Source organism: Sitodiplosis mosellana, unplaced genomic scaffold, assembly GCF_009176505.1.
Source record: "Sitodiplosis mosellana isolate CC-2019 unplaced genomic scaffold, AAFC_SMos_1.0 Smas_scaffold_3, whole genome shotgun sequence".
Lineage (NCBI taxonomy): Eukaryota > Metazoa > Arthropoda > Insecta > Diptera > Cecidomyiidae > Sitodiplosis > Sitodiplosis mosellana.
The window spans coordinates 8,569,630-8,580,412 of record NW_022595246.1 but is presented as its reverse complement, the minus strand read 5'-3'; the positions used below and the strand labels follow the sequence as shown (position 1 = coordinate 8,580,412).

Sequence of the window (10,783 nt, the reverse complement as noted above, 5' to 3'; positions counted from 1 at the left end):
GTATAATTTACAATATTCGTCTGAATTTTCGCCATAAATAGAATAAACAACGTCTTAAGGTGATTTAAAGTGTTCCCAACAGACTCCCTAATAAAATGTTTGTTATAAAGAAAAGATAATATGATCATCGTAATTTCCAATACATACACAACCTGATTGAATAGATAGAAATGTGTTTATCGCCCATTTATTCTACAAATCCATTAAGTATGTTTTGATTCTTTTAAATTTGTTTTCTGTCTTCTTTTTGTTTTGATTCAGACGAAACGCCAACAAAAATGGTGGTAGATAAAATTTGCGAGTGATGATGATGATCGCAATCACCTAAGTCATTGACCGCAATGACAAATGTTGCAGGCGATATTTCTAGAAATTCTGCGCTTTTGCGCCGAAAAATAACAAAATTGCTTTCTTTTCACCATTATGACGTTGGTATATCCAAAATTGTTGGTTTGGTTGTGTGTGTGTGTGTGGTATTTGTTTTTCTAAATTGTGGATATCGAATTAATATCGAAACATTAATATCGAATTGTTGAACAACAATAGAAATTGCTTACCATATTCTGGGAATAAATTCGTTCCACGTAATTAAATAACGAAATTGTTATAATCGACACATTTATCGCTTTGGCCTAATAATAATTCGAAACAAGAAAGTAGATTTATTTTTAATACGATTTGAGACCTTTGTTTTGTTTGCAAACTGCGTAGTTTTATTATTAGATCTGATAACAGTCTAAAATCTTGGCAAGAAATGTTCTACAATATAGCTTATGTATATGCATTATATAAACTAGAAACGGGAAAGAGAAAGAGAAGAGACAAAAAAAACGAAAGACAAATTACCTATTTTCACCATAAACAGAATTCTTTCATCATTATTTTGTAAATTGTATTTTGTTTGCGGCTATAAATTTTGTAATGTATGTGTGTGATGGTAGATATGGTTGGTTTGGTGTAACCTTAACATTCCGCATAATTCATTGAAAGAAATGAACACAAATCAAAATAAAAATATATTTGGAAAGTGGAATCAAAAAAATGCATTCATTTGGGGTTGCCATCAGAAATTAGATCAAATTTAATGGAACAAAGTTGTTTTTTTTTACTTACAAGGATACATCACTATTGGTTACGGTCTTTGAGCGAAACCACGTATGCCATAGTTTAGGGCTTCGATAGACTAGCTCCACACCACTCTTCGTTTTGGCCCATATGAGCAATTATTTTTTGCTACATCGCTTTGAAGTTTTCCAATATAGCCATATATTTCGCATTTTGACAACTTTAATTTTGGTCCATACTCGTCCCCCATTGGTTATATCGTTTCAATATAATAATAGTAACGTTCATGAGGGTCTGTAACAGTTCAATTCTGTTAATATTATTACTCCTTAGTACTACGTAGCATCACCTACAGAAGGTGTCCAGAACCATTGAAAGGATTTAGTAGTTTTTAGTACATTTTAGTACTCTTTTAGTACTTTTAGTACTGAGTCTGCAAAGCCCATGAGAAGTACTAAAAAGTTGCTTCAGAAACTATTGCTCTATTTCGAGTAGTTGAGAAGTTATAGAACTCCAAAAATGCTCGATGATATCGTTTGGTAGCGACAAGTGACTTTGAGCAAAAAAAGTGGGCTTGATGTGATTTTTTTGGGATAATGTGTTCAGGAGAGTTGTTTAGTTTGACGCTGGCTACAATAATGCCGAAGACAGAAAACAAAAAAATGGATGTTTTACGAGTTATGGTCGAAAAATTGGGAAAAATCGTCCTTTTTTCGAAATTTTGCCTTATAAGTCTAGTCAGATGCCATTTTTGAGGTATAGAATGTTGATAAACTTTGTTGATTGGACTCTTAGCTACAATTTTGCCGAAGATATTGAAACGATATAACCAATGGGGGACGAGTATGGACCAAAATTAAGGTTGTCAAAATGCGAAATATATGGCTATATTGGAAAACTTCAAAGCGATGTAGCAAAACATAATTGCTCATATGGGCCAAAACGAAGAGTGGTGTGGAGCTAGTCTATCGAAGCCCTAAACTATGGCATACGTGGTTTCGCTCAAAGACCGTAACCAATAGTGATGTATCCTTGTTAGTCATATTATCGTACATGCATTTGTTCCAAAATAGATAATGTGACACGGAATATGCATGAATCATCCTGATTCCCATAAATTTTGTGCTCTATTCACATTCATACGCACAATATTTACTTAAATTTACAGCTGATAAAGCATCCTTTCCACGTGCAAAAAGAGACTAGATCATTCCAAATAGAAAAAGAATGTTATAACATTTCTCGTTCATTGGATCATGAGTAGGACTTATCAAAAATGCACCGTAACTATGACTTAATTCAAAATAAACATTAAATGTTACACTTAAAAGCTAGCCATTTATACATCGTCAAAAAGACCACGTGGTGGGCCACCTTTTGTGTTCCACTGTCGGCCACCACCGTCCTCATTGTCGGAATCCAATTCATTGTAGCCCTTAAAACCAACTTTAATCTGCGTACTATCGCCAAAACGTTCATTGATTTCATCGGAAAATGTTCGGCTGAGTTGATTAGTTGCATTGTAATCATATGAATCGCCATCGCCGAGCAATCCATCATTGAATGTACGAGATGTATCAAAACCACCCGCATTTCCACCACGGCCATTGCCTTGATTACTCGCAGAACTCGAGCGATAGCTTGAAAGCTCACGAGCTGGTAACTGTTGACCCCTTCGTCTCGCCCGACTCTCTTCGGAACGTTGCCGACGTCGTTTTTCACGACCAATTAAACTCTTGCCTTCTTGAATGAACTCATTCGAAATGGATTCATTCTGATCGATTTCATTCAGCATGAATTGTTGAAAACCGAGAGCGTTCAGTGCTCGACTGCCCAAACTGTACCATGTGGCTAGGCAAAAAGCGAGCATCACCATCGGGAAATAGATATTAAACCCATCCGAAATGATACCAAGCACATCCATGTGGCCCATGATTTGCGTGTAATACGTTTCGGATATTCGCTTTTTGATGATGTGTGAATCCATGTGAATCAAACCGAGGAAATTTAAGCACATTGGCGGCGTCAGTCGACACAGAAGCATTCCACTGAAGATTAAACTATGCTCATTGGTTGCATGATGAGGCGCCAAATAGTATAAGTTCAAGAATTTGATACGAAACACAGTTGAATAAGCACAATAGCAGAGATAGCACAGTGCAACCATTGAGAAGAGTTCAATGGTCAAGAAATCGTGACTGCTTTTCGCCAAATTGACTACTATTGCGAATATTGACAGCACTGGCGATCGATTGAAGAAGGTCAGTTCACTCCAGACCACCATTAGCGATAGTGCACCTAAGACTACAGCCATTCCACGCATGAACGGCGGCTTCAATTGACACTGCCAATACCAGTCAATGGTCGGATTACAAAATAGCTCTTGCAATTTGGTTTGTTGTTGCGGAAATTCGGGCCTGAATCGACGATCCATTGAGCTCATATTCTTTTCGACATCTTCCAAATGCAACACCTTCTCCACCTGCACATTCCACAATGCTTCGGTTCGTTGGAAAGTCTGAATCGATTTTATGACTTGTTTGTGTAAACGGATTAATGACTTTTCAGTTGGCACAGCATTCGATTGTCCTCCATCGTTGCGACCATGGCGCCGCACTCGTTCCATTAGCTCCGTTGGAACTTTGCGTAGAATTGTATCGATGCACGGCCGTAACTCATGCGTCAATGGCGTTACCTGGCTCACAGCATTCAATGATTCTAAAACATCATCCACATTCTCTTCGGCATCAGCTTTGTCGATATTCAGCTTGGCCAATTTGAAATAGGCCTGTTTCAATGTTACACCCGGCTTTGAATGTACCCATAAACTTCGAGGTACTTCGACTAATGCGTAACCTATTGGTGGGCAATAAAAAAAATAGATCATTAGTAGGCTCATTGGAATAATAAAAAAAATTGGATTACCTAGCAGTAATACAAGCAAAAATAGACCCCATGTATTTGATGCTGATGAAGCGATCGCTTTTAGTTTCTGCCATTCCATGATATGAACATCAGGCTTTAGAGCCAGGTAGATCAGGAGAATACCACAAATGAATAGGTATGATCCATAATAAATGGCATTATCGATTACAGCCGCTTTGAGTTTGCCCTTAATCGTAAAATCACCAGCTTTCAAGTAAGACTGCATCAGAGGCATTATCTGCAATGATGAAATAATTTTAGTTTGGATACTTTTGATTGAATTGAAATGAATTGATTTTTTGTTGGTTTTTTTTTTTTCATACGTAGACTGTTTCAGTACAAAATATGCCAAAAAAAGTCACATTTTTACCAAAATTGGTTGACTTAGTCAATCTTAAACTCACCAACCACGTGAGGAATTGACTCGTCCAATAGATGATACGCCATAAATTTGGAAAAACTTCGTCGGGAACCATGCCCCATGGCTTCTGGCATGTTGTTGTCGTATTGGGCACATTTGAGCCATCAATCTTTGGCTGACTATCTGGATCGTACTCATGAATACATTGCCGATACACTGTCTGAAATGATGGAATAGTTTAAGTTAGGATATTTTTGATCGAATTGAAATAAATAGTTTTTGTCAGTTTTTTTTTAAATTTAGACTATTCAATCAATTTTTCGTAATCTTTTTATAATCTTTAGTACTAAAAATGACAAAAAGGTTAAATTTTCCATCGAAATGGGCGCTTCCAATCTAAAACTCACCGAGGTCACATCAAGCGGAATTGTAAACACAATCAAAAAGGAAAAACACCAGGCGGTCAACACCGACAATGTTACAACGGGATGCTGTCGCTGGACATTTCCATATCGATAAAGTGATGCCGTGGCCAATGTTAATGCGGCAATTATACCAAACACCAATAAATATGCCATTTTATCAACTTGTTGTTCGAATGTAGTCTTACAATGTGAATTTGAGGCTCAATGAACAATTGATTATTCCAAATGAATTACAAACACATCACATTATTTGTCTCGTTTCTTCGATTGACCTCATCAAACGTATATAGAATGAAAATTGCACGATTCACTTTCGATTGTTGAACATGGTAATTGATGAGAACATGACGCAAAGAAAGCTGTCCACTTTAGCCTCGAACTTCTAAATGGACGCACAATATCTAAAAGTAGAGGAAAAATGTGTCTATGAATTAGTAATTTATCAAAGTGAACTATGAAAACATAATTCCAAATGAATGATTTATTTTCGGTCAAAATGAAAAAAAAACGATTCATCTGAATTTTGATAGCGAAAAACAATCACTATCACCAGAATTACATTCAAGTGATGAAACACGACATTTGATTTCTATTTTTATAGGGACTGGAATGAGTCACATCTTGGATTTATTTCATTTGTTCAGAGTTACGTAAAATTGAAACGTGTACAATATGCCAACACCATTCGCATTCACTTACCCAAATCTTTCGAAATACTAATCCCAGTTATAAATACGCTATATTCAAAATGTTTTCCAGTTTCTGTGAATTTACGTGGACTTTGCGAGTGAAAAACATATGGTTTTTCGTTAATACTCTCTCACAAAAAATGAAAAAAAACAATTTCACGGCGTTTTTGTGTGTTACAGTGAGTTTATCAACACAAACGAACTGTCAGTCAATATGAATGACAGTAGACACTGGCAATACCATCTACAGTGTGGCTTGACGAAAGATAAAAATTCAACGAAACATTTGTTTGGAATCAATTTGTTATTGTTATTGTTATTGAATTTTAATCGCATCAGAAAATTGATATTATCACGAAATTTGCAACGTGATTAAATGAACAGACGGGTTGCATAGTAAACTGTCTTCGAATTAAAGAGATTTCCGCCACACTTGTCTCTCGGCAGTAATTAGCTGCAATCAAGTTACACTTTCTTTTTTTTAGCTGCGTTGCTTTTTTTCCAACGTGAAACGTGTTCAATGTGGGGACTAAAATCGTAGTCGTGACCAAAGGCATGTTTTCAAAGTCACATTATCGCTTTAATATCACGGATTATGCAAGACCGTGTCGACTATCGACACTATTTACCCAATTTTTGTCTGCTTTGTTAGAAAAGAATCAAAAACCAAATCTAAATACAACAAAGTACACATATGATGATTGATTGAAACTATTTCGCCATTTCGTTGTTACTTTTCCCGATCGTGTTGATAGGAAAATTTTATTCTGATAAGACGACCTTTTATTACGAAGGGAAGAGAAAATGTTGGAATGTCGAGGCCGATTAAAGAATCGGCCGTAAGTCGCAAGAGTATGTGAAGTAAACACACGTTTATGGTGTCACATTCAAAAGCAAGTGCTAATGAGTTGAGACATTGAAATATTCAATTGTGCCTTTATTTCCGCCGTTTCCAATGACATTCGAAAAAGCGAAACAAAAACAGTTTATCGTTGATATTCAAATGAAACCGACTTACCTTTAAGCAATTCAACTGACTCATCGATGAAAGAAACCTTATCATGCATGCATCATTTATTTGATCAGCTTTTCAGTCGTCAATTTTGTTTACCAGTTGCCGGCAATCTATTTCATAATTTCCATCTTGTTTACCAATAAAAAGCTGAAAACAATGATGACTCAAACCAAGAGATGATGAACAAAAACAACTTTTGTTTGATTTTTTGTGGAGATTTTTTTTTTGTACTCATTTTTTATTTAATTTACCATAAAGTAAATTATAATATCTCATTAGGAGTTTTTTCAAACTTAAAATGCAAAAACATTGAACACAACGAAATTTCCTATTTCGCAATTGGACAAGAATTGCTTGTGAAAATGAAAATCGCTAGTTAAATTAACCGAAAACAAGAAATGAGAAACTTTTGGACTCCTTCAGTTAAACTTATTGCTTAGAAAATGTTTCCATGTTAATTGCATACAAAATGAAATGAAATCATACGAATGCTATTATAAAATAACACACAGTTTTCAATCGATATTCGACAGTTATTGTTGTTTTTTTTTGTTGATGTTGATATTAGGAAAAAACTCAAACCGTTTTTTTTATCTGATTTGCGTTTCTCACGTCAACACTCGGGTTTAGATATTATTATTTTTTTTATCAAAGTTCCGTTGAGAGTAGGCATGATCAGGATTCGAATAGTGCGGTATGGAGTGACGGGAAGAAATAAAATGCAACGATGAGAACGTGGTCTACTTCTTTGATTCACGTTTGTTCTTCTCGGAGTTGTGTAATTTTTCGACAATTTTCCGTGTGTGGCCGCATGGATCATGCTTATTGCTATGGAGAGCAGCTTCGGTCTTTGAACGATTCTTGCCACCTCGGCTGCATGAAATCTCGTCGAACATGTAGTCGTCTGGGTTAATTGTTGATGACATGTTGATTATTATTGCTCTTTGTTAGAAAAACCTGCACACGAAAAACGAGAAGAAGAAAATAAGTAAAAAAATGTTAGTATCAAATGTAGATTTTCTAGGACAAACGTTAAAAAAAATTGTAACTGCGCAATAAATTGCGAGCGTATGGCTTATGTGAGAGAAAAATGAAATTTAACTCGAAAAAATGCGGCTTTTACGCGAAACGCACCTTAATGCAGAAGATAAATGTTGATTATTTCGTTAGTTAAAATTGATTTAACTCTTTTCGCTTGAATAAATTACAAAATTTTAGACTTTTATTGTCGCTGTTCTAATAAAAAAAAAAGCTAATTCGCTTTAGATCACTTTCGAGTTTCACAGTTTAACAGACTAGAAGTATATGTGTTTGCCAGCCGTATTGCGCACCAATTTATACAAGTTCGGCCATGACTGATGTGGTTTTGTTTTTGCCGTTCGGCTTGTTTCTTTTTCTCTCTCGCTCTCATCAACTCTATCTGCCTTTCGATCGGTTTATTGTGTATGCGTGTGTATGTGGCACACGTTCACCAAGAACAAGCGAAGAAAGAGAAGCATACGAAACAAACGATAAACCGTATCGGTGTTTCTTTTTCGAGCAATTTCCACGGCGAACGGGTCGAACGAAAACAAAGATTCAATTCGAAATCTCATATCACAGAAATAAACGAAACACTATATAGATTCGTATTGGCACCCATAAAATGCTATATTTTCTCTATCGCGTTCGCACATACACGACCGTATAGCGACCACAAACAAAGAATTATCACACAGCTGCTTCACTTTTCTCGGTGCGTATAAATGCAAATGTAAAATGATGGATGCGAATGTATGCGTACGTGTGAATGTTCTGACGGGCAAAAAAGAACTTTATGTTCTTTCGAATGTCGACTTTGTTTTGTTATACTCGTTTCTTTTCTTCTTGTTTTAATTTAAAATGGTCGACTTGAAATTCATTTACTAAGATTACATCATACACTTTGTTGAATTTGCTCCGAAGATTAAATCAAATTACTGGGCTTTTGTGATTGTTCCTTGAGGCTTGTGGGCATAATTTTCAATGAGAATCACGCGTTCTAATTTCTTTCCAATAGTTTATTTTCCTGTAATAATATTGACACAGCATTCAAAAACAATATATGCCACGAATGGCGTCGAACTATATGGAAATATGGTGATCTATTTAGAACACCACAACTTCAACATAACGTTAAAAAATAATCAACGTCGACACAAACGATGCACGCGCGTTTCTAACATTAGAAAATGGTGTCGACAAAAAAAAATGAGACGAAAAATAAATCAAAACAGAACAGATGAAAAAAAACAAACGCGCGGCCTAATTGCGTAAGATAACTCAATCTAAGAGGCCAAAGAATTAATCTGCTCATATATATTTTTATCATTGAAAATAAGGCTCTTGAATTTTAATGATGAGACCACTCATGAATTGCCAATTTTCGTGGATTTTGATATGGAAAAATACTCAATTTTCGATCGAAAGCCACTTGACAGAAATAAAAATGGGCGAGAGACGATTTGAATAATGAGGCAAAGTCTACAAAGAGAAAGGAATTAAAGAATAAGTCAAAGAAAACAAAAAATTTCTCCACTCGAGAATGTCCCATCGATTGGAATAGCAATATGGTCGACGCTTGAACACAAATAAAGAACTCGACGAAAACAGATATTTTCGTGCCCTTGTGCCAATGTTAAACAAAAATTCGATCCGTGTGCAACAACACTTTTAATTACGAAAATAAAAAGAATAGTGTCGATGTTAAGACTCACCGTTCTACTTTTTTTTTTATTTCCACCAAACAAAAATGTAATAAAGCACTTTTCTTGCGTCGTTAGCGGAATATTGGTTTTTATTTCTGGATTGATTGAATGCAGAGAACGAAATTTTTGTTCAGTTCTTTTACTAACACTTCTTCACTTCTATTCTGGGCGAAAATTCTTTTCACTCTCTTTATTTTTGTTTACGATTGCCTTCCATATATATACACACACAGCTGTGGCGTTGACGGTTTGCCTTCGTGCACAGTGCACACACAAGCGCACTATCGGTACAAATACGGAGATTGCGTTTTACATTCGAACCGCATCGAATTTCGACGATTTTTCTGGAATAAAATGAGCGGAACTTTCCGTGCATATCTGGAAATGGAAGGGAGAAATTCAACATTGAAATTTATAAATCTTGTTTGTCATGCCAATCATTTGGAAATCGGCATTTGTGGAAATGTCACATGAGTGCATTGAATGGGCACTATCGCAATACAATAACATGAACGAGACAAACACCCGATTCAGCGATTTGGTAGGGTGCGTTCATGAAGCGGTGGATTTAAATTCAAACCGATTGCGAACGGTCGAGTTTTCTTTCATCTCGATAGTTTTGCATGTACGATTTGCTGATATTTACAAAAAAAAAATGAATGGCAAGTGATAAAAAACGCTTACTATGCAAACACTACCATGTTAATATCTACAAATTCTTCTTTGTTTTTATCTCAAATACTCACATTCCACCACAATGTTCACATCTTAGAGTGACACTCTGCTTTAAGATTCGTTTTTTCTTGCAAAAATGTAATAGAAACACTAATCAAGTTGTTATCCGGAAGCATTATACCATTCGCAGTAAATTGAACATTATTCTGCATTTGTAAAACAGAACAGAAGAGTTATGCGCGTATTGAGTCAAAAGTGTCGAAAGTATGCAATGGTTGGAGAACGACAGCAGTGAATTTGCTGAGACGATTTGTATTCAAAGGTTAGAATTGGCGTGGATTTTATATAGTTTGTATGAAATACTGTGTGGTTATTAGACTAGCAGCGGTGCGATAGCGTTGCGCGACATGAATTTTAAGCAGCTTGACTATTTCATCGAACGAAAGAACGACGTTGTTCTTGAGAAACGGAGTATTAATCGCAAATTTAAAGCATCAGCAGCAGCAAAAGTAACAACAACAACAACAACAACAACAAAAATTGATGTTGAAAAATAAATCCATGGAGTAAATCCTCCAGTAGATAATAATTTATGTTATCTTCATTGAATTTCTTTCGCTCTCTCGATACTAGATTGGCCTTGACTCAATTTCTGCCATGTTCAAACTATGTATGCACATTGTTTTCGCCATTGAAGCATATTATGGAAAATTGCGTAGCGAATAGTTTTCGTAAGGTGAAAATGTTGTTCAAACGAGATGCAAAAGCATGCGAAGTCAATTTATCACTTTGCTTCGCAGGAGATACGGAGGAAAATTATTTCAACAAGAGGTGGATTGAGTAAAATACGTCTAAATAATCCAAGTTATTTTTTCGGCACATTTTTTTCTCAACTTCATGTG

At 35.7% G+C, this 10,783-nt stretch overlaps 1 protein-coding gene across 3 annotated transcripts; it reads right to left on the bottom strand.

The window, feature by feature from the left end:
• Positions 1–686: 686 nt before the first annotated feature.
• Positions 687–6,612, bottom strand: LOC129566203 (LMBR1 domain-containing protein 2 homolog). 3 transcript variants are annotated; one of them, XM_055441933.1, is made up of 5 exons: positions 6,484–6,612; positions 4,759–5,177; positions 4,395–4,571; positions 3,991–4,228; positions 687–3,921 (listed from the first exon to the last, which is right to left on the bottom strand). In XM_055441933.1, the coding sequence occupies exons 2-5, from the start codon at positions 4,927–4,929 to the stop codon at positions 2,405–2,407; spliced, it is 2,103 nt and encodes a 700-aa protein (XP_055297908.1). In that variant the 5' UTR covers positions 4,930–5,177; positions 6,484–6,612; the 3' UTR covers positions 687–2,404. The 3 variants fall into 3 exon arrangements, with proteins under 3 accessions (XP_055297908.1, XP_055297909.1, XP_055297910.1); XM_055441934.1 differs by lacking the exon at positions 6,484–6,612 and adding an exon at positions 5,476–5,681; XM_055441935.1 differs by lacking the exon at positions 6,484–6,612 and adding an exon at positions 5,336–5,466.
• Positions 6,613–10,783: the final 4,171 nt, after the last annotated feature.

Excerpts from the sequence above, each read along its gene's own strand:
- LOC129566203 (XM_055441933.1), bottom strand. The coding sequence starts at position 4,929 with ATGGCATATTTATTGGTGTTTGGTATAATTGCCGCATTAACATTGGCC. Across the intron at positions 4,229-4,394 it reads GTCAATTCCTCACGTGGTTG|ATAATGCCTCTGATGCAGTC; the intron begins GTGAGTTTAAGA and ends TCATCATTGCAG. Across the intron at positions 3,922-3,990 it reads TTTGCTTGTATTACTGCTAG|GTTACGCATTAGTCGAAGTA; the intron begins GTAATCCAATTT and ends GCCCACCAATAG.